This window comes from Aotus nancymaae, unplaced genomic scaffold (assembly GCF_030222135.1).
Source record: "Aotus nancymaae isolate 86718 unplaced genomic scaffold, 86718_ANA_hifiasm-v0.15.2.pri h1tg000025l, whole genome shotgun sequence".
NCBI lineage: Eukaryota > Metazoa > Chordata > Mammalia > Primates > Aotidae > Aotus > Aotus nancymaae.
The window spans coordinates 30,392,172-30,414,694 of record NW_026988438.1 but is presented as its reverse complement, the minus strand read 5'-3'; the positions used below and the strand labels follow the sequence as shown (position 1 = coordinate 30,414,694).

The window sequence follows — 22,523 nt, the reverse complement described above, 5'->3', positions numbered from 1 at the left end:
CACCATTTACAGTCCTCACTGTGCCCCACACGTGTCTCAGGGGCTTCCCTCCTCTCATCGCCTACTCCCAAGTTCGCGTCCCAGGACTCAATTTCCCTGTGGGCCTTTCCGGCAAAGTCGGCCCCGCCGTCGCCGCCGCCGCCGCCGCCGCCGCGAAATCCCGGAGTGGATTTTGGGAAGGGGGCGCGCGAGCGGCGCACCGGGCATGCGCGAGCGCGTCCCGGGCCCGGCGGGTAGAGGGTTCAGGTAGCGCGCGGTGGCGCCTCCTGCCTCGTTCGCCGCACTTCGGAGGTTTCGGTCGACCCTCCGGCCCACGTAGGGCCCAGGTCCTGGCCTCATTGTGAACAGCGTGTCCAGCTTTGCCGCGTCGGCTCACCGGCTGGCTGGGCTTCTCGCGCCGACGCCGCCGCAGTGACCCCGCCCCCGGGCCGAGGATGTGAGGCGGGCCGGGCGTCTCCACACCGGGCCCGGACGCCGGGAGTGGGCGTCTGGGCCGCGCCGGGCGATGGCCCTGCTGCCAGTGCTCCTCGCCTCCTGGGTCCTGGGGCAGTGAGGGGGCCGGCGGGCGTGGGCCGAGGGGCCGCGGCCGCCATGGAGGGGGTGCTGTACAAATGGACCAACTATCTGAGCGGTGAGTGGCCGCGCCGGGCCGGGGGCGCGCGGGGGGCCTGTCCTTTGTCTGCGCGGCCGGAGGGCGGTGTCTGGATCCGTCCTGGGGCTTGGGGTCATGGCCTTTCCTGAAGCCAGCGTGGAGCGGGAGTATTTCCCAAAGCAGCTCTCTCACCGGACCGTGTCACCGTGCTGGACGACACGGCCCTCTCTTGGGGCTGGGTGAGAGCAGTGGCTGCCCTTTCACTTCAAGGAAGGCTACAAAGACTGAGATTTGGGGTGACTTGAAAGGCACGGTGCTCTCGATGTCAGCTGGAGGAAGGCGCAGACGCCCCGCTGTGGGGTCCTCTGGGAGTCTCTTGCATTCTGGCGAAGGAACTGGACTCTCTTGACTCGCAGCTAGGTTGGAAGGTTTCAAAAGAATCCCTCCAGTAACCTGGAATTCCACAGGGGAAAGATCCTTTATCAAAGTCCCCAGTGCAAACACTTCCCCTTTGTCACCTTCCGAGTCATCTGCGTGCACACCAAGGTGTCAGAGTGCAGCTCCACAGTTTAAAAGCTCCAAAGTCTGCACAAGGTTTTTTATTTTCTCGCTGAGCATTTCCTTTTGTTTTACAGACTCAGAAATTACCGTTAAATGAATGCAAACATTTGCAGCTGTCTTCTTGCCCTGCCTTACAGATTGGCTTTAAAATAGTACCCGCCCCTTTTCTAGTTTGTGGAGGTAAAAGCTTCATATCTTGAGAAGGTTATAACTATTCTACAGCTGTGAAAATTTTTCAGAACGATTTTTTTTTTTCATGTGTGCAACTAGTGTTTAATATAAGCCTACTATTTGCTGGAAACTGTGCTAGCCACTTTTTTGGAAGTAAACTTTTATAGAAAATGGATTAGGTTTTTAAAGTTTTAAAGGCAATGTGTTTGAAAGCAGAAATGTTCCCAGTATCTCTTAGAGTGAATGAGAGATGTTTTCCTTCCTTTTGTGGGATAGATTTTAAAGGTTGTAGTATGGTAATACACCGAGTGTTTTAAGAATGGCTGTGTGTGGGAGAATCAGTTGGCATAGTAACTTCGAGGAGGTCACACAGCACAGCCAAAGGTGCCCCTCTTAGGCGTACCCAGAATCTTTTCCCTTTGCCTAGTACAATTAGCAGTGAGTTCTCCTGTTTATTTTTTCTGTAATCATTGGTAGAGACAAAATGAGAAGAGTTTTTCTTTTTACTTCAAGGACCTTCAGTGATGTCCATAATTAGATTAGATGTGGATAACTCAAAGCTAGCCTTTGGTTTGGTGAATGCCAGAGGCTGATCAACACTGCTAACCTAAGGGGAGGAGGCTCGACTGGACAGTTTTCGTTTTGAGGTCTCTCTCGGCTCTCAGCTGCATATACTTGAATAAAATTTACTTGCTGGTCTTTCACTCCTTTCCATTACACACTTTTACTTTTTACCTTTTTTTCTTTCATCTACAACACTCTTCTTTTTTTCCCATTCTTCCCCACCCGCGACTTTTTTTGTTCTTTTGTGGGGATTTGTTTTTTCCATCTTTTCCTTCTCCTTTCTGTATGGAAAGTTTAGTCTCTTGATACAGCAACTATTTCCTGGTAGTGAAATGCTTTTGCTGTTGTTTCTGACTGTCCTTGTGTATCCTTCAATAAAGCAGAACTCTCTGGTAGGATCTTTTCAAATCTTGATCATGTGATTCCTATCTGTTCTGTTGGAAAAGAGTCTACTTTTTTCTTCCCAAAGTAAGAGAAGTTAAATGCTGTGAGTGGTGCTAGGGTGGAAACCCTAAAGAGGGCACTGGAGCCATTGCCAGAGAAAGCTGTCTTTATATGATGCTGCTTGTTCCTTTAACCTATGTGCCCTGTCCTTGTGGGCATACTGTTCATAGAAGCCCATCACACCAGTGGGTACTTTTCCAGATAAACTTAGAATTATGGTTCGGCACATTCTTTTCCTTTAGGAGATAAATTTACTTGGGAAAGAAATGGTAATAGCCTAGGAGAATTGTATGCATTCTTGTTTCCTCCACCCTTCACTTTTCTCCTTGGTCTTCCCAAATAAGCATGTTGTGTTAGTAACAAGTTTCTTTTTCTTTTTCTGAAGCTTATTTTAAAAGTAACTTTCTTTTTCTTGTAGGTTTGCACATAGTGACTTTAAAATACATATAATCAACTTTTTGTTCAGTCTGAATTTTTCTCCAAAAGTAGTACATAACCCATGCCTCTGTGTGGTTTGTGTATTTGTCATGCTGACAGCTTGATATGGGATGCCTTGTGTAAAATTTGAGTGAAGTTAGGAAATCAGTTTATCACTTGATCTTTTGAATCCTTAGGAGAGGTTGTTAATTTCATTCAGCATCTACTATGTGTTGGGCACTGTGCTAGGCACATGGGGAAGCAATGTTGAACAAAGCCCATGCCCTTCTTGAGCCTACAGTCTGGTGGGGAAGAAAGATATTTATTGGATAAGTGGTTAGAAGCATGTTCCATTGTGTGTGATTGGGAAGGAGGGAGGGCAAAGAGGCTAGTAAGGGGTTGTTAGGGAAGGCTTCTTTGAGAAAAAAATTTAAGCAGAGTCTGAAGGATAAATCAAGCTGTTAACAGGTGAAGAGGCCAAGGCAGAGGTGTAGTTAGAGGGAGTAAAGAAGAACTTTTCAGGCACAGGGAATGCCAGTGTGAAGGCCCCAAAGCAGAAGAGAGACCTGTGAGTTTGAGGAAAGGAAAGAGGACCCATCTGGCTGAGAGCTGAGAAGAGTGAGGCTCTAACAAAGATGCAGGGGTGTGCGTGAGGCCAGATATTTCAGGGCCTCATAGGCTGGCTTAAATACTGTGATGTGATTGTGCGTGTACATGTGTATACATGCATGCATGCATCTATGAGAGAAAGAGAAATGATGAAATTGTTTAAAAGCTTAGTGTGGTTTTAGCGTAGCATAGAAGGTTTTCTGGTTACATCTTTGTATCTATCTCTGTACTTCATTAAATACTACATATAATTTTGTGTGCTTCTTTTGCCTCTTGAATTTCAAATTGATAGGTATATTAATCACTGAAAGTTAGAAACATTGTCAAGCCCTGATAATAGCATCTAAGGTCTACATTTCTAGAATGCAGAAAGAGAAAGAAGTCTCTTCCTTTAGATGCTAAGCATATTCGGGTACTCTATCCTCCTTCAATGAAAAATACAAAAAAAAAGTTTGTCTATTTTCTTTTACAATCTGGTGCCATCTTGCCTTTTGGACATTCTGGGATTTAGTGTCAGTACCTTTCTTCAGATGTTAGAAGATTAAACTTGGGATGAAAAGAGAGTGAAGTAAACATGTTACAGACTCCTATATTGTGTGAGACATACTGCCAAGCATTGTTATTTGTTATTTGTCTTTGAAGACCTAAAAGTTTGTCAAGGAGTATTTTACATGGAGGGCTACACATTAATGCTCCAAAACACTGGTTCAGGAATCAAAGAGACCTGAAGCCTGGTAAACAGCCCTGTTACTGCCAACTGCAGGTCACTTTAGCATGCTGAGCTTTAGTGTCTTCCTCCATAAAAATAATGGGATTTACCAGTTTATAATTGTAAGAATTGTGGCTGGGCTCGGTGGCTAACGCCTGTAATCCTGTCACTTTGGGAGACCGAGGTGGGTGGATTACCTGAGGTCAGGAGTTCAAGACCAGCCTGGCCAACGTGGTAAAACCTCATCTCTTCTAAAAATACAAAAAATTAACTAGGCGTGGTGGTGGGTGCCTGTAATCCCAGCTACTTGGAAGGTTAAGGCAGGAAAATCACTTGAACCTGAGAGGCAGAGGTTGCAGTGAGTCAAGATCCTGCCACAGCACTCCAACCTGGGCAACAAAAGCGTAACTCTATCTCAAAAAAAAAAAAAATAGTAAAAAGTTTGTTAGGACTCACAATGTGCCAGGCAGGCACTATTCTAGACATTTTAACATGGATTAACTCAGTCTTTGCAGCAATTTCAAGAAACAGTTGCCATTATTATGCCCATTTTCCAGATGAAGACACTGAGGTATAGAGAGGTGGATTTGCTGACGGTCACGCAGTTAATAAGTGGCCTCAGAGTCAGTGCTCCATTAGACAATACTTTTAAAGGTCCTTCTTGCTTGATCATTATGTAATTCTAGCTGATTCATAATGTACCTATATTTAAAGTATGTTTGACCTAGAATAGCAGACACTATTTCAGGGGTGGGAAATGGGGAGGAATTCAGGAGTGAAGAGAGATTTGACTGCCCAGTGTTGTGCATGTGTTTTGCCACAAGGAAATTTTCTAACCTGTGCTTTCTACTTTGTAGTTTTAGGTCCTTTTCCTGCCCACTCAGCTGATAGGAGGGCTGCTGTCCTAAACTCCAGACAGCCGTGGGCTGCATGCGCCTCTCCAGCAAGTTAAGGCTCAAGCACATTGCATTACTGCATTCCAAAAATAACAGAGGCCTGCCTCATACTGGGCAGATGGTTTTCATTAAGGATGTGCTATAATTTTGTTTCCCCTCAGGTGGAGGAAGGTGACTCTTGCCATATATACTAGTGCTGTGTAAACAGTACAAGGAAGACATCTGGAATATAAGGATTCTTGGTTTCACAACCACTGGGCAATCTTTTTTGTTGTTAACATTTTAACATCATTACTGAGACAATTCATAAGCCATAAAATTCATTTAAAATGTACAACTCAGTAATTTTAGTATATATAAAAAGTGCAACAATTACCATGATCAATTTTAGAACATTTTCATTATCCCAGAAAGAAACCCAGTATCTACTAGCAATCACTCCTACACCTGCCCCCTTGCTGTTGGCAACCACTAATCTGTCTGCACAGATTTGCCTCTTCTAGACATTATATATAAATGGAATTATATAATATGTGGTCCTTTGTGGCTGGCTTCTTTTTAGCATAATGTGTGTGTGTGTGTGTGTGCGTGTGTGTGTGTGTGTGTGTGTGTGTTTGGATAGCATGTAGCAGAACTTCATTCCTTTTTATTGCCAAATATTTTATTGTATGTGTGTACTGTATTTTGTTTATCCATTTTCAGTTGAAGAACATTTGGATTGGGTTATTCTTTTTGTTTTGTTTTTGTTTTTGTTTTTGTCGGCCAGGCTGGGTTCAAGTGATTCTCCTGCCTCAACCTCCTGAGCAGCTGGGATTACAGGCGTCCATCACCATGCCCAGTGTGTTTTTGTATTTTTAATAGAGACGATGTTTCCCATGTTAGCCAGGCTGGTCTTGAACTCCTGACCTCAGGTGATCCACCCGCCTCAGCCCCCCAAAGTGCTGGGATTACAGGTGTGATCCCATGCCCAGCATTATTTTGTTTTGTTTTGTTTTTTGATTTCTTGGCTATTATAAAATAACAGTGCTGTGAACACTCATGTACTGGTTTTCATATAGACATGATTTCATTTCTCTCGGATATATGCAATACATAGGAGTGGAATTGCGGGAGTCATGTGATAACTCTTTGTTTAATAATTTGAGGGACTGCCAAATTGTTTTCCAAAGTGACTGCACCATTTTATATTCTCATCAATAATCAAAGAAATTTCCATCTTTACATTCTCGCCAACCTCATTATTTTCTTAGTATAGCCATCCTGGTGGATGTGAAGTGGTATCTCATGGTTTTGATTTATATTTCTCTGACTTAATGATGTTATCTTTTTATATGCTGATTATTCATTTGTATATCTAATTTGGAAAAATGTCTGTTTGCATTCTTTGCTCATTTGTTTGGGTCATTTTTTCATTATAGAGTTGTAAGAGTTCTTTTTTTTTTTTGAGACAGAGTCTCACTCTGTTGCCCAGGCTGGAGTGCAGTGGTGCAATCTCAGTTTACTGCAACCTCCGCCCCGGGTTTAAGCAATTCTCCTGCCTCAGCCTCCTCAGTAGCTGGGACTACAGGCACAAGTGCCATACCTGGCTAATTTTTGTATTTTTAGTAGAGATGGGGTTTTACCATGTTGGCCAAGATGGTCTTGAGCTCCTGATCTTGTGATTTGCCTGCCTCAGCCTCCCAAAGTGCTGGGATTACAGGCATGAGCCACCGTGCCTGGCCAAATATTTTATTGTATGTGTGTTTTATAAAATTAGGAATATGAGGCCGGGCGCATATCTTTGTTTCTAGCAATCCTGTGTCACTGATAAATTTCTAAGAACTGGAAAAATGGGTTGGGTACGGTAGCTCCTGTAATTACAGTAGCACCTATAATCCCAGCACTTCAGGACACTGAGGTGGGCAGACCACTTGAGGCCAGGAGTTTGAGACCAGACTGGCCAACATGGTGAAGCCCCGTCTCTACTAAAAATACAAAATTAGCTGGGTGTGGTGGAATATGCCTGCAATCCCAGCTGCTTGGGAGGCTGAGGCACCAGAGTCGTTTGAACCCAGAAGGCAGAGGTTGCATTGAGCTGAGAGGTTGCAGTGAGCCAAGATTGCACCACTGTGTTCCAGCCTGCAACCTCTGCCTCCCAGGTTCAAGCGATTCTCATGTCTCAGCCTCCTGAGTAGCTGGGACTACAGGCATGTGCCACCATGCCTGGCTAATTTTTTGTATTTTTAGTAGAGACAGGGTTTCATAATGTTGACCAGGCTGGTCTCAAACTCCTGACCTCAGATGATCTGCCCACCTCAGCCTCCCAAAGTGCTAGGATTACAGGTGTGAACCACTGCGCCTGACCAAGAGTTCTTTCTTCTGAATATAAGTTCCTTGTTAGATGGTTTGCAAATACAGTTGACCCATGAACAATGCAGGAGTTGGGACACCAACTCCCCACAGTCAAAAATCTGCATGTATCTTTTGACTCCCCCAAAATCTTAACCAATAGCCTGCTGTTGACCAAAAGCCTTATCAAGAACATTAACAGTCAATTAACACATATTTTGTGTGTCATATGTATCATATACTGTATTCCTACAATAAAGTAAGCTAAAGAAAGGGTTACTAAGAAAATCATAAGGAAGAGAAAATATATTACTATTCATTAAGTAGAAGTGGATCATTGTAAAGGTCTTCATCCTTTTTGTCTTCACATTGAGGAGGTAGAGGAGGAGGAAGAAGAGGGATTGGTTTTGCTATCTCAGGGTGGTAGAAGTGGAAGAAAATCCACATGTGCATCCTTGAAATTCAAACCCCATAGTATTCAAGAATCGACTACATTTTCTTTTCTGTAGGTTGTCTTTTTCATTTTCTGTGGTATCATTTGCAACACAAAAGTTTTAAATTTTGATGTAGTCTAATTTATCGACTTTTTCTTTTACTGTTTGTTTTTGGTGTTAGATTATGTTAAGAAAACACTGCCAAACCCAAGGTCATGAAGATTTACTCTTAAGGTTTTCAAAATAGTTTTTAGCTCTTACATTTAATTCTCATTCATTTTGAATTAGTTTTCGTGTATGATATGAAGTAAGGGTACATCTTTTTTTTTTGCACATAGATATTCAAGGATCAACTCTTTACCATGTAATTTATGGTTTCTTTGATAAAGTCACAAGCCAACATTGCACCACTGCTTAAGTGTAAAAGATTGGAGTAAGAAAACCCTGAGTTTTAATCTCTGCTCCACTACTTAGTGCTAATACCTTGAGCAAGTTACTTAATCTTCCCAAGCCTCAGTTTTAAAATGACAGCAATAATAATGGCCATACCTAGGTTTGTTAAGAATATGTAATGGATATTTAGCTTATTGTTAGCGGTTCGTGGGTCATGCCCATTAGCGTCAGACACTCTACAGACATGCTCCACTGTGTGCCAGGCAGGTGCATAGTTCACTTTAAGGGTAGGTTAATTAGATCACTGTTTTGCTTAATGGTGCCCAGAAAATTTAGTCTGTGTGTATTCAGCTTTCTATTTGCAAATTGTGGCTCCTCATGGCTTCTTTTTCATATAATTATTGGCCATTGCTGTCTCTTCCATTGTGAAGTGTCTGTTCAGATCTTTAACCCATTTTTAAAAGTTAATTGTTTTTCTTTTATTAGTGAGTTGTGAGAGCTCTTTATATAGTCTTTTTTTTTTTAATCATGCCACATGATTTTTAATTACGCATAAAGATCTAACATATCACCCAGGGACCATTTCACCCACTGCTCTGTTTGGCTGCCAGTCTTTTGTCTCTCTCTTCAGCAATGGTGAGGCGGATACCCTTTCCTTGGGGAAGAGAAATCCATGGTTTGTTGCCCTTGCCAATAACAAAAATATTGGAAAGTCGAGTGGCAAAGCCGTTGCCATTGGCATCTTTCACATGAACCACATCGAAAGATCCAGGGTGCCTCTCTCTGTTAGTAATCAAACCAATTCTTCCCAGGTTAGCACCCCCAGTCACCATACACAGGTTACCAGTGTCAAACTTGATGAAATCAGTAATCTTGCCAGTCTCCAAATCAATCTGAATGGTATCATTCACCTTGATGAGGGGATCAGGGTAGCAGATGGTGCGAGCATCATGAGTCACCAGATGAGGGATTCCTTTTGTGCCCACAAAATTTTTCGTACTTTGCACAATTTGTACTTGGCCTCCTCAGGTGTAATACAATGTACAGCAAAGCGACCCTTGGTGTCATAGATCAGACGGAAATTCTCTCCCGTCTTGTCAATGCTGATGACATCCATGAAACCAGCAGGGTAGGTTTTATCAGTTCGGACCTTGCCATCGATCTTAATGAACCGCTGCATGCAAATCTTCTTTACTTCATCTCCTGTCAGGGCATACTTAAGTCTGTTCCTTAGGAAAATGATGAGGGGGAGACACTCTGTCAACTTGTGAGGACTGGTGGATGGACGAGGAACAAACACACCGGTCAATTTATCCAGCATCCAATGCTTTGGAGCTGCCACCCGCTTCAGATGCTTCTTGGGACCACGAGCCATGGCTGCATTAGGCAAGGAAAGAGGACCTCGGTCTTCCGGTGAGCGTAGAAATTCTCTTTATATATTCTTAATTATAATTCCATTGTAGACCAGGCGTGGTGGCTCACACCTGTAATACCAGCACTTTGGGAGGCCGAGGCAGGCAGATCGCTTGAGGCCAGGAGTTTGAGACCAAACTGGCCAACATGTTGAAGCCCTATCTCTACTAAAAATACAAAAATTAGCCCGGTGTGGTAGAACATGCCTGTAATCCCAGCTGCTTGGGAGGCTGAGGCACCAGAATTGTTTGAACCCAGAAGCAGAGGTTGCATTGAGCTGAGAGGTTGCAGTGAGCCAAGACTGCACCACTGTATTCCAGTCTGGGCGACAGAGCAAGACTCTGTTACAAATAAATAAATAGATAGATGGATGACAGAGCAAGACGTCGAAAATAGAGTAAGACTCTGTCTTGGGTAGATAGATCAGAGAGAGATAGAGAGGATAGGTAAGAGAGAGAGAGAGAGAGAGAGAGAGAGAGAGAGAGAGAGAGAGAGAGAAGGGATAGGTAAGATAGGTAAGATAGACAAATAATGCCCAAAGGAATTAAGTGGTATCCTCAAGATGACACACCTGGATGTTATGAGTCTGAACTTAGTTTTCTCACTCCATTGTCTTGAGTAAGGTACTAGTAGGACATATGAGCAGCACTGTGCAGAACAAATAAATATTTAGTTTGGTAGCTCAAAGCACTACAGCTTCTAGCAGAAGGTTTTAAAGAGAACTTGATATAATTTATTGTAATTACAGTTAGTCTTCTCACCATCTACATCTTAGACTCTCCACTAGTCTGTCTCTCCTTGAGGCTGGGATCTTTTCTCTAAATCTCCAAACCTGATAAATTATAACTGCTCAGAAAGTACTTTGAGAATTAATTAATGGTAAATTAAGAAGCCTATAATTTAGCTAATGCTTGGTTAACTGTTACAATGAGGAGTGTTTCTTCTTTCTTCCCTCTTCCCCAGCTACAGCAAAAATCTTACTGACTGACCTGGCAGAGGAACCCAAGGCTTTGCTGTCCACATCCCTGTCTGGAGCTCCCCTAGAGAAGCTGAGTTGGAGAGGGCTCTGATGGGATGAGGTGTGGCCAAATGCTCAGGTTGGCCATTGGAAAACACCAAGGCTATGGAGATCAGGGGTAGTAAATGAGTAGCCCTGCTTTGCTTCAATTGAAAATGGTAGATTTTTTTCACTATTAATATATCCATATAGCATATATAACATATGATCATAATATATGGTATGATCATAATATATATGGGTTATGAACATAGAAACCATAATTTATAGTGAATGAATTGTCTTGATTCAATACTTCAGATTCTATCAAGAAGTTTAATTTCTTGATAGAGAAGTCAGTTCTGTCAAGAAGTTTAATTTCACTTTATTTTCTTGGCATTAGTTACTTTCTCTGTTTTTATTTTTAAAAATTTGTTTGGAAACAGGGTCTTGCTATGTTGCCCAAGCTGGTCTTGAACTCCTGGCCTCAGCTGATCCTTCTGCCCCATAAGCCACTGTACTTGGCAGTTACTGTCTCTTGAATCAGATTCTGGGAAAGATTAGAGTTTGCTGTTACTTTGTATTAGGATAGGTTTTGAAAGCTGAAAGAGATTTCTTAGCAGCATCTAAACTCTAGCTGCAATTTCCTAGAAAAGGAAACTAAAGCTGAAAGAAGTTAAGGGACTTAACCTTTTGTTTCTCCCATTCTATTCCCCCTTAATTATGTTCACTGATTTTTCTTCTTATGGCTAATAAAAAAGCACCTTTCCTTCACTTTTTTCTTTACTTTTGGCTAACTTTTCTAGAAAGAGTTTAAATAGCCCCTTCTCATTTTTTTTTCTGCATTTCTACACAGCAGCATTTCTTAAGGATTTTTTTTTTTTAATCTTCAACTTTAAGTTCAGGGGTATATTTGCAGATTTGTTACATAGGTAAATGTATGCCATGGTCGTTTGCTGTACAGATCATCTCAGTACCTAGTATTAAGCCCAGCATTCATTAGTTATTTTTCTTAATTCTCTCCCTTCCCCAACCCATTCTTATGGATTTTTAAATTTCACAGTATGCTAATTTTTTAAATTCATTTTTCCTGTTAAACAGTTAGATTGTGAACTTCTGCTTTCTCAGAACACCATAATTTTTAACGCAAAAGTTCTGAAGGAACTATGGTGGACTTAAAGGCAGAATGATATACCCCAGCATGAGGCTAACTTAGTAGGCATTCTACTAGTTGTTTATTTAAGAGTCATTGTTGGGCCAAGAGGTAATAGGCCTATTATAATGATTACAATAAAAAACTGAACAAAATACAACAGTAGAATATTACATTTTTTTCAAATGCACAGGGAACATTCATCAAGATAGACCATATTCTGAACCATAATAAAAACCTTGCCAAACCTTGTCAAAAGAATGTTCTATCTTTAATAGAAGTAAACTACAAATTAATAACCCCTGAAATATTGGGAAGTTAAACAGTACACTTCAGAGTGACCTCTGGGTCAAAGAGAAGGTCTCCAAGAAAATTGAGAAATATTTTGTAGCACTGAAATCTCCTTTGACGTGATCAGTTTAAAAAAGAAAAAAAGAGAGAAATATTTTGTACTTCAAATGAAACCACAGTAGTGGTTGGCCAAGGGTAAAGGTAGAGGGGAAGGCTTGATCACAAAGGAGTAACACAAAAAGGGAATTTTTGGGACAATTTTGGTAGAAGGGAATTTTCTTTTTCTTGATTATTGTAGTGGTTATTAAAGGACTATGCATTTATCAAAACTCAGAATTGTTTACCAAATAATGAATTTTATTTTATGTAAATTTAAAAGTGAATTTAAAAAATTTTAAGTGTCTATTTAATGGAGTATAGTTTTTCATAGTGATGTGTTTGGATGAGCCACTTTTCACAAAGCTGCTGAAAGAAAAATGAAAGGAAGCTATAGTACTTTCTGGTCAGAAGTGGGTATGACTCCATTACTTTTGGTTTGGATCTTTAAGGGAATAAGAACAGCTCGATTTAGAAATTTTGACTTAAAAATGGTGGTTGCTGTTGGGAAATTAAAAAAAAAGAAATTTCAGTGTAAATTAACAGGTATGCCAGTTTAGATCTAAATATAAGTGTGTTTTTTGAAGAAAATTATGCTCATTGAAAATGTTTAATTATTAATTGAACTGAAAAGCCTTTTGGCTAAGATTTTTTAAAAGTAAATTTTGCACAGTTTTTTGTCCATTAAGTATAGAAAGGCAGTATGTGAGAAAAGAGCAAGCTGGTAGCAGTTTTGGAATAGTGATCTTTAAATCTTGAATTTCTTTGAATGTAAAACATTCAGAGTTTTAAAATGTTTTGTGGTTTTCGGTGTTTTACAGTTATTTTTTAAAATTTATTCTTGGCTGGGTATAGTGGCTCACACCTGTAATCCCAGCACTTTGGGAGGTTGAGATGGGTGGATCACCTGAGGTCAGGAGTTTGAGACCAGTCTGGCCAACCTGGTGAAACCCCGTCTCTACTAAAAATACAAAAATTAGCTGGGTGTGGTGGCGGGCATCTGTAATTCCAGCTACTTGGGAAGCTAAGTCAGGAGAATCGCTTCAACCCTGGAGGCAGAGGTTGCAGTGAGCTGAGCTCATGCCACTGCATTCCAGCCTGGGCAACAAGAGTGAAACTCTGTCTCAAAAAATAAAATTTATTCTTAAGTAGTTTATTCTTTTTGATGTTATTGTAAATGGATTCAGAAATACAATTTTAATTGTATGTTAGTCTTGTATCCTATCACCTGCTGAACTCATTTATTCTAATAGTTTCTTTTTTTAGTGGATTCTTTGCTTTTTGTTTTTGTTTAAATATATAAGAGCATGTCTGTGAGTAGAGCTAGGTTTGCTTCTTCCTTTCCAGTCTAAATGTCTTTTATTTCACTTGTTGACTACTTGCCCTGGCTAGAACCTCCAATACAATGTTGACTAGAAGTGGTAAAAACAAACATCCTTCTCGTTTCCAATCTTTGGGGGGAAGCATCCTGTTTTTCACCTTATGCATATTAACTGTGGGTTTTTTGTAGATCCCTTTATCAGGTTGAAGAAGTTCTCTTCTAAGTTTGTTAGGTGTTTTTATTATGAAAGGGTGTTAGATTTTTGTCAAGTGCTTTTTATACGTTTAGTGAGATGATCATGTGATAGTTTAGAGTTTTGTGTTTGCAGAAAGACCCAATTCACACAGGCTTAAAGTAAAAAGGGACATTTATTAGTTCATTTAATGGAAAAATCTAGATGGCATCTTACCTTCAGGAATTATGTGGGCTGATCATGGGGTTCAAACACTGTCATCCAAATTTTCTTCCTTCTGCCTCTGTCCCTCAAATCCTTCCAGTCCCATTTTCCTTTATGTGTGAATCATGTTTAGGTCCCATGTGATGGTAAACTGCTGTCAGCAGCTGCAGACTAACGTTCTTAAGACCAAAGAAAAAAGAGACAGTCCCTATTTCTTTATGCCTTTCCACCGTCCCAGCAAAAGTCTCAGAATTGTCTCTGGTTGGGCCACTTGCCCATTCTGGAACTATCATTGAGGATAGGGGATGTGAAGCTTCATTTAGGCCTAAATCACATACCCACCCTGGAGCTGGTCACCCCCATCCAAACATCATGGATTAAGTGTGGAGAAGGGAGTTTTCATCAATGGAAAAGTACTAGATAGATGCTGGGTTGCCAAATATAAATGTCAAGTATACTTTCTGTAGCAAAACAATCCAGGATAATACAAAGTGTATGAAATTGGTATTTAAATATTCTTTTTTTGCCCCCTACCCCGTCCCTGTTAATGATAGCTAATACGAACTAAAACTCTTCCCTGCTCATTGAAGTTTCTTGTCTAATCCTTCCAAGCAGAGAATTTGGGTGATACCACATTGCATCTCTAATAGAAGATGGCATAAAAGAGGGTGGAGATTGGATAGGAAGATAGTTAGGGAGTAGTACACACCAACAGTTTTCATCTGCCCTTTAGTTACCTTGACTGTTTTATCATTTCTGAGGTAACTGCAGATTAATTTAAAACAGAAACGGGATTAATGGTCTCTTCATCATCCATGCCTCTTTTCTCTACAATTAATCATTCCTGGGCTGTATCCCAGTTTCCCAGCACTGGAGTTATAAGGAGCAGTGTGTCCCAGTACTAATCTGAACCCTCCATCACTCTGCATTTAAATTTTGTCTAATAGGTATGAGATTTCTGTGATCTCTTAATGGGTCTTTTGAAACTGCAAGAATTTTGTGCTTATAAGGAAAGTTTTTCTTGGTCACAGTTTGTGTAGTTACAAAAGACAGAATAAAATTGCCATATATTGAATGTCTCTTGTATAATTAGAACCTCCCCTAGATAAATACAGAACCTGTTATAAGGAAGGTAATGTTTCAATGTTTCAGTTGCTATTATAGTTTGCTAGCTACCTTTTTTTTTTCTTTTTTGGAATCAAGGTCTCACTCTCACTCAGGCTGGAGTGCAGTGGTATGATCATAGCTCACTGTAGCCTCAAACTCCTAGCCTCAGGCAATCCTCCTGCTTCAGCCTTCTGATTAGCTAGGACTATAGGTGCATCACGATGCCCAGCTAATTTGTAAAATTTTTTGTAGAGACAGGATCTCACTATGTTGACTAGACTGGTTTTGAACTCCCAACCTTAAGCAATCTTTCTGCCTCAGCTTCCCAAAGTGCTGGAATTACAGGAGTGAACCACGGAGCCCAGCCTTCCAGCTGCTTTCAAAATTTACTGCATCTGTGCTTTGGGTGGGATTGAGGGCTGTTCTTCAACATTTTTCAGATTCTTATAAGATAAAGCTAGTGCATTTTTTCAGTTTTAGGACACTTTTTTTTTCACATTGCAACAACTCTGAAATCAAGAAGCATCTTAGAACCAGTGCTATGTCACTGTTTAATTGGTAGAGTTTTTTTCTTTCTTGTGTCACATAAAATAATGGTGTGTCTTAAAATTGATGATGTGATTGTTTATTCTGGTTGAATATGTAAGGATGTTTTGGAGGCTATTAATATTTGAATCAGTAGACTTAATAAAGTAGATTACCCTTCCTAATGTGGATGGGCCTTATCCAGTCAAAAACTTGAATAGAACAAAAAGACTAGGTAAGAGAATTCCTCCTGTGACTGCCTTGAGCTGGGACATTGGCCTTTTCCAGCTTTCATTGGTTCTTCTTAGGTTTTGAGCCTGCTAGCATAGAACTTAACCATCAGCTCTCCTAGCTAGCTTGCTGACTGCAGATCTTGGGACTTCTCAGTCTCTAGTCACATGAGCTAGTTCCTTATTCTCTCTTTACATGCACACATACCCACCCACAAATCCTTATAATATCTTTACACACATACCGTAACACCCTACTGGTTCTTTTTCTCTGGATAACACTGATGAATACCGATGGATCCTAAATTTTATAAAATACAGTAATTGAGGTTGTTCTAAATGCCTTCTACACCAAAGTCATGGTGGCTTTGGGTAGTGTTCACACCAACCAGCATCATGGGAGTTGAGCTGTGAGTGAAAAGATGCTGTTGTTCTATACCAGGATAGCTTTCTGGGAGTGAGGAGCCAAGGCTTGGAAGTTTTAGTGCTACAAGGGGCAGTATAGAAAGATACAGTTTTCTTCCCAGCTCTGCTGTGTACTATCTAATTAGGTCACTTAATCTACCTGGGATTGGTTTCCTTATCTTATAAAATGTGCTGGTTGGACTATGTGATTTAAAGACCTTTTCCTTTTCTCAGGTTCTCAGAAATTGACTCTTCTGTTTCAGTCTGGGGAGGTAGCCTAAGATGTAAATAAACACTTGCAAAGGGCTGCTGGAAAAACAGACCCTGATTAAGTAAATGATGAGCGAAATATCTTGCCTCCCTACCCAACTCCTTCATATAGATTTAGTGCCGACTATTCTGACTTCTGATTACAATGTGGTTCCCTGTTCCATAGTCTTGGGCTGGGGGTGCTCCAGGAAGTGCAGTAGCCTCCTATTAAAATGTAATAAAGTGATACCATTGGTGTCCTACCCACTTGGTTTGCATGAGTCAGACTCCAAGGGCCCATCAGATGTCTATAGCCTTCTCTCTGATTGCCTCAGCCATGGCAGAGTACCATGAGAGAAATGTATCACTAAAGGGCTATGGCATTTCAGAGAAAGAAAAGAACTGCATCTGTCTGAGGAGGCCTGACAAGACAAGGCTTGTGCAGAGATGGTCAGGGATGACATTTTATGAAGACGATCCAGTTAGAGCAAAAGTCCAGAGACAGAAATACAACAAATAAGTGGTTTGACTAGAATATAGGGTGAGAGGACTAGATAAGATGCCTATTTCTAGTATGTATGGTTTGTCCCCTGAAATTCTCCAATATTGAATTGAATGTAGTTAAGCCTTGAATGCTTTAAGATTACCTCATTTCAATGGATCAATACTAAATAGCAAGTCAAACAAAGTTACTTTTCCTAAGGGTCATAGGACTCTAGATGGGCTTCTTAGTTGGCACTGTGTATGATGTTTATTGAAAGGACCTTGTCATCTTTGTTGCCTTATTTCTAAGTTTTGGATAATTTTTCTTAGAGGAGAGGAAGGCAAGCATGTGATAACAGTAATGTTCAGGACACACTAATTATTTGTCTTAGAAAAAGTAAAAATCACAGACTACTGGTACTGTATTAGGAAAAAAATAGAATAAAAATCTCATTTATTTTTGTAAATCCTAGTACCTAGAGAGTCATCAATATACTTGTTGCTGATCCTTCCAGGCTTCTATAATGATGTGACTAAAAAATATTTATCTCTTTGGGCATTTTTAAGTTTACAAAAACGGGGTAAAACATACAGGTCTTTCTAACAATTCTTTCTCTTAGAATAACCCTGGCAGTGTGAATTTCCTTGGAGCTAACCCAGTCTATGTTAGGCCCTATTTCTGTGTCTTGGGAGGTACTTTATACACAGGCAATAATTGCAATGATACACTTGCTTTTGTTTTCAGGTTGGCAGCCTCGATGGTTCCTTCTCTGTGGGGGAATATTGTCCTATTATGATTCTCCTGAAGATGCCTGGAAAGGTTGCAAAGGGAGCATCCAAATGGCAGTGTGTGAAATTCAAGGTGAGAAATCAAGCAACTTGCAAGTTTTATTTTTCTTTCTGCTTTCCCTGAAAAACAAAAAAGCCCCTGGCCTCTGGATACTCTCTGCTGCTCCCATAGTACAGATCAATGGACATAGTGTTATGTCTCAAAAGAAAGCCTTGCAAATACAATCCAAAATGTAGCCAACTTTTATAAGGAGATTGGTTAAGAGGTGGTTAAAATAAATGAGAGCAACGTGCTCAACTAGCGCTCATTCCTTAGTCACCTGCTAACCTGGGACCAGTGGCTATTAGCAAAACTTAAAGGTCTTTACTACAGCATCAAACACTTCTGTGTTTAAGTCAGGATGAACACACACACACACCCTCTCCACCAAAACAAGCAAAAACCTAACAGACGTTCAAATAGTCTTTACTTCTTGGTTTTGTCTTGAGACATGCTGAGAAGGTGTGGCTCAGAAGACAAACAGATTAAATGGGAATTTAGGGAGTGGATGTGGGTGAAAGAGTGTGGTTTGCTTGTTCTTCTCCTAATGGCCTCTGAGAAAATTCTCACACTTCTGGTCTGACTTGTCAAGGGAATTAGAAGATGGAAAAGATTGTATTTTTGATTGTTTCTCGATAAATCCAAGGAGATGAAAGACATACCCTTGTTTCTTGGCCTCAGAGCAGCATACTTAACACATACACCCACTGAAAGAGAGATTCCTTCTCTATTTTGATAAGACATCAATTGAACTGAAAAGTTAATTGGGTGATTCTTTTTTGGGTCATAGTCTTAGTGATACCTTGGAGCCAATTGCAAGGTTTTCTCTCTTGATCAGCAGAGATGTCTAAGATGAGATAAGTAAACAGAACTTTGTGTGAATTAGGAGAGGTCACAAGGACTGGCATCCTCTTTGGAAAGAACCCTTCAATAACTGCCATCAGTTAAGCTCAAGAAGTTGGGTTAAGCTCAAGAAGACAGGGCTCTTCTAGGTCTCTGACCTCCCTCTGTCTTGCGCCCAGTTCATTCTGTAGATAATACACGCATGGACCTGATAATCCCCGGGGAACAGTATTTCTACCTGAAAGCCAGAAGTGTCGCTGAGAGACAGCGGTGGCTGGTAGCCCTGGGATCAGCCAAGGCTTGCCTGACTGACAGTAGGACCCAGAAGGAGAAAGGCAAGTATTGATTGTTCTTCACTGGCATCTCTGATCTCACTTATTTGTCATCCTCCTTCTGACCACCTAGCCAGCTTTTTGTATCATGCAAATGCTGTGTATCTTGCTATAATTTAAACTAGGGTCCATACCTAACTCTTCTTTCTTGGCATAGTATAGTGCAGAGTGCAGGCTTTGGAGCCAAACACAGCTGGGTACACATGATGGCTTTGCAGTTTATTGACTGTATAACCTTGGCATAGGTTACTTAACCTTTCTTACTCTCAGTTTCTTCATCTTTTAAAAAGTGGTAATAGATCTTGCCTTAGGAGGATTACCATGAGGATTAGTGATGATAAAATGGCTGAGTACCCAGTCTGGTACAAACTTGACCTTTGGTGAAGAGTAGTTGAGCCAGATAAGCCTTGGATCAGAATGTTTTCTGTAGTAACACCCTGCTCTTCCTCTTTTTTCTGGGGTGGGTTGGATGCTTAATTGTGAGGTTGCTGCTGCATAATGCTCATTCACTGGATATCATTAAGTTCTCCAGAGAACCATGGCCTAACTTTCTCTTTGGACTGGGGCAAGAATACTAGGGCTTACTGCCTGGGTCCTAGTTGCTACCTTCCCTACCCCATGGCCCTATATGTACCCTGAAGAGATGAGCTGGGGTGGGGTGTAATGGGGAAAACTGTTCCAGGGAACGTCTCTCATGACAGGTGTTACAGGTGTGCTTCACTCTTCAAGTAGACTCATAAATTGGTCTCTTCGTTGATTGTTTTAGTGCTAAATTGGGAGCAAATTCTAGAAGCTGTTGGCTTTGACTCAGAGCAGATGGTAATGTACAGTTGTTTTTTTTTTTAATGAAGAAGCAAACAGAAAAGTGGTAATAATTGTAGCTAAGCCCTCAATGCCAGGGTGTCTGGAGAGCGTTGCTAATAATAATTGCTGGGTGCCATTAGCCTTGACAAGGCAGCATACTGAACCAGTCCTCAGCTAAAATTATGAATGGTATTCTTTGAGGTAATTGGACACTATAGAATGCTTTTCCCAGGTAAGAGTAGAGCACTACATTAGTAGATAAACAGCTATGACTCCATTTTATAGATAGGAAAAGCTCTCTGGCAGAACTGAGGCCATAACTCTGAACCCCTTAGCTCTGCTCCCAGTTCTGAGAGGAGTGGATCAGACAGTATATTGTCTCCTTCTTTGTATACTGGTGATTATTTGGTATGTTGGCTTAAGAAATAACGTATACTACTTTAAAAGACTGGAAATCTACCTTTTCTGTTTTTTCTTGTTCTTATGTATTCACCTGTTACATTTGCAACCCATACTTTAAACATCTGACTTTGGGCATATGTTCTGTGTAGTAGCTTAACTAGTAAATCAGTTGTTTGTTCTGGTTACTACGTTATCATCATTTTGTTATTTAGAGTTTGCTGAAAACACTGAAAACTTGAAAACCAAAATGTCAGAACTAAGACTCTACTGTGACCTCCTTGTTCAGCAAGTAGATAAAACAAAAGAAGTGACCACAACTGGCGTGTCCAATTCTGAGGTAAAATATTATTAATATACATGAATAATATCAAAGAAGTGACTACCATAATAGCAATTCTGAGGTAAAATATTTTATTAATATTATTAATATACATAAAAAGCACCAGATGTTGTTTACAGGTGGTATTTACTCTCAGCTAATTTATGACTATCTTGGAATTTACTGTTTTATAGAGGAAAAAAGTAACAATACAAGGAGAAGCAATATGTACATTTCATCATATGGAAGTATATAGCTTTCCTTTCTGGAATGAATTGAGAATTAATTAATTGACAATATTTGGAACCTTTAACTTTAGTACTGTCATACTCAAATATGTTTCTCTCCAGTTTATATTGTTTTGTTAATTACAGTCTTGCAAAGCTGTTTCTATAGCTATGGCTATTAAGATGTCAATTTAGTGTCTGTCATTGATGTGCATCTATGAGACAGTATTTTACAATCATAATTGTGCTTTGGAATAGACTAGTGCTTTCAAAGATGGAGACACAGCTTCTTTTCTCTTCGTTGTCAGCAAGACTTGTGATTTTTAGCATTTATTAATACAGTCATTATTCACTTATTTTAAAACACATATTAAGGGATTTCTCTATTGTTAAGCTGTATATGGAATGGCTCACATTAACCAAGGACTCTGCTCTGCTTTCAAAGAAGTTTCCATCTGACAGATAATGCATCTGCAGATTATAATTAAACATTTTCGTTTATTTTTTTAGGTAGTAGTAGAACACTATGCTACTAGTAGTACATGTGTTTTGAGTTTTCCAAAAAAGGTGATTTAACCCACTTGTATTCACTTCCTTTTGGGCGCTCTTACTGATTAAGCAGCTGCCTATTATATATAAGATAGACTGCTAAGGGAGGGGAAGGGAAGATGAAGGATACCAGAAAAAAAGCATTTCAGTCCTGCTCTTTGGAAGTTTATAGTCTACAGCAGTGACTCTCAACCCAGAGCAACTGTGCCTCTTATGAGACACTAGGAAATGCCCAGAGATACTTTCGGTTGTCATGACTGAGGGAGTTACAATTAATGTAATGTAAATTGAACCACTTTACTACCTAAGGCTTTCAGCAGTTCCCTCATTGCCTGTAGGTTAAAGTCAAATAGTACTAATAGTTATTTGATTAATAGATAAATTGGGGGTTTCTTTTATAGCTGATGTACATATTTGCCCAGTAAATGGATACATTATTATTATTTTGTGTACAACCTCTCAGGACATTCCACAATTGGAAATTTTTCTTTTTTGGCAAGGTAAAGGAGTCTTCCACTCTGGTTGTTTCGTAGGAGGGAATTGATGTGGGAACTTTGCTGAAATCAACCTGTAATACATTTCTGAAGACCTTGGAAGAATGCATGCAGATTGCAAATGCAGCCTTCACCTCTGAGCTGCTCTACCGCACTCCACCAGGATCACCGCAGCTGGCCATGCTCAAGTCCAGCAAGGTAAAAGTCCTGCTCAGTTTGGCTGCAACAATGCATCATAAAAAACTTATTCATTGCTTGTGTTAATAGTTCCTCCCACTCCTTTGTGCCATTTTGCAGTGCCAGGAATGCTCTTCATCTCTCTTTCCTGGATTAGCTCATATTCTTCCTCAAAGACTTAGTCTCTTCTTCCCCGAATCCCTAGATTGGGCTAAGAGCCTCTCTTATACATATTCATATTTTATTTATATTCCTTGTTTTAGATTGAAATGATTTTTAGGGCAAGAACTCCATAGTGTCTACCTTTATACTTCTAGTATTTGATATAATACTGTGTCATAGTTTGCAACTTACTAATGTTTAATGAGCATAATTAAAATTACAAAGAAAGCTAATCACTGAGTTTGACTGTGATAATAGGTCTGTCAAAAGATCATCTTCCTTTTCCTTAGAAATTTACTGGAATAAATAAGAAGGACTAGTTGGAATCATGATTCCCTTTTGGGAAGACCTAAAATTGTTTCTGTTTAGTGGGGCTAGTGTATATTATGTTTATATGGTCGTATTTACCGTTTTCTATGTAATAAGATCCTAAATATGCTCTGTTCAAAATTTAACGTGAACTTTCCTTTCTTCTTTTAAAGATGAAACATCCTATTATACCAATTCATAATTCATTGGAAAGGTACAGTAGCTTTTTTTTCTTCTTGCTAAAAATTAAAAAAGGATGTTGTTATCTCTTGTTTAAAAAAATGATACTTT

The 22,523-nt window shown here is 40.2% G+C and overlaps 1 protein-coding gene and 1 pseudogene across 33 annotated transcripts in view; one reads left to right on the top strand and one right to left on the bottom strand.

Moving 5' to 3' along the window:
• Positions 1-251: 251 nt before the first annotated feature.
• PLEKHA8 (pleckstrin homology domain containing A8) overlaps positions 252-22,523 on the top strand; it is a 99,132-nt gene continuing 76,860 nt past the window's right edge. For 24 of the 33 annotated variants that reach the window (XR_010344084.1, XR_010344085.1, XR_010344082.1 and 21 more), the window contains exons 1-6: positions 566-631; positions 17,531-17,647; positions 18,637-18,792; positions 20,208-20,332; positions 21,624-21,782; positions 22,406-22,446. Coding sequence is in view for 28 of the 33 variants with exons in the window: in XM_012447758.2 (XP_012303181.2) it covers positions 592-631; positions 17,531-17,647; positions 18,637-18,792; positions 20,208-20,332; positions 21,624-21,782; positions 22,406-22,446 (638 nt within the window). In the remaining 5 variants the exon portion in view is untranslated. Of the gene's footprint in view, positions 632-17,530; positions 17,648-18,636; positions 18,793-20,207; positions 20,333-21,623; positions 21,783-22,405; positions 22,447-22,523 lie in introns of all 33 variants that reach the window. The other 9 variants (XR_001106678.2, XM_064380501.1, XM_064380508.1 and 6 more) reach the window with 1 other exon arrangement.
• On the bottom strand, positions 8,638-9,508 carry LOC105713936 (small ribosomal subunit protein eS4, X isoform-like; annotated as a pseudogene).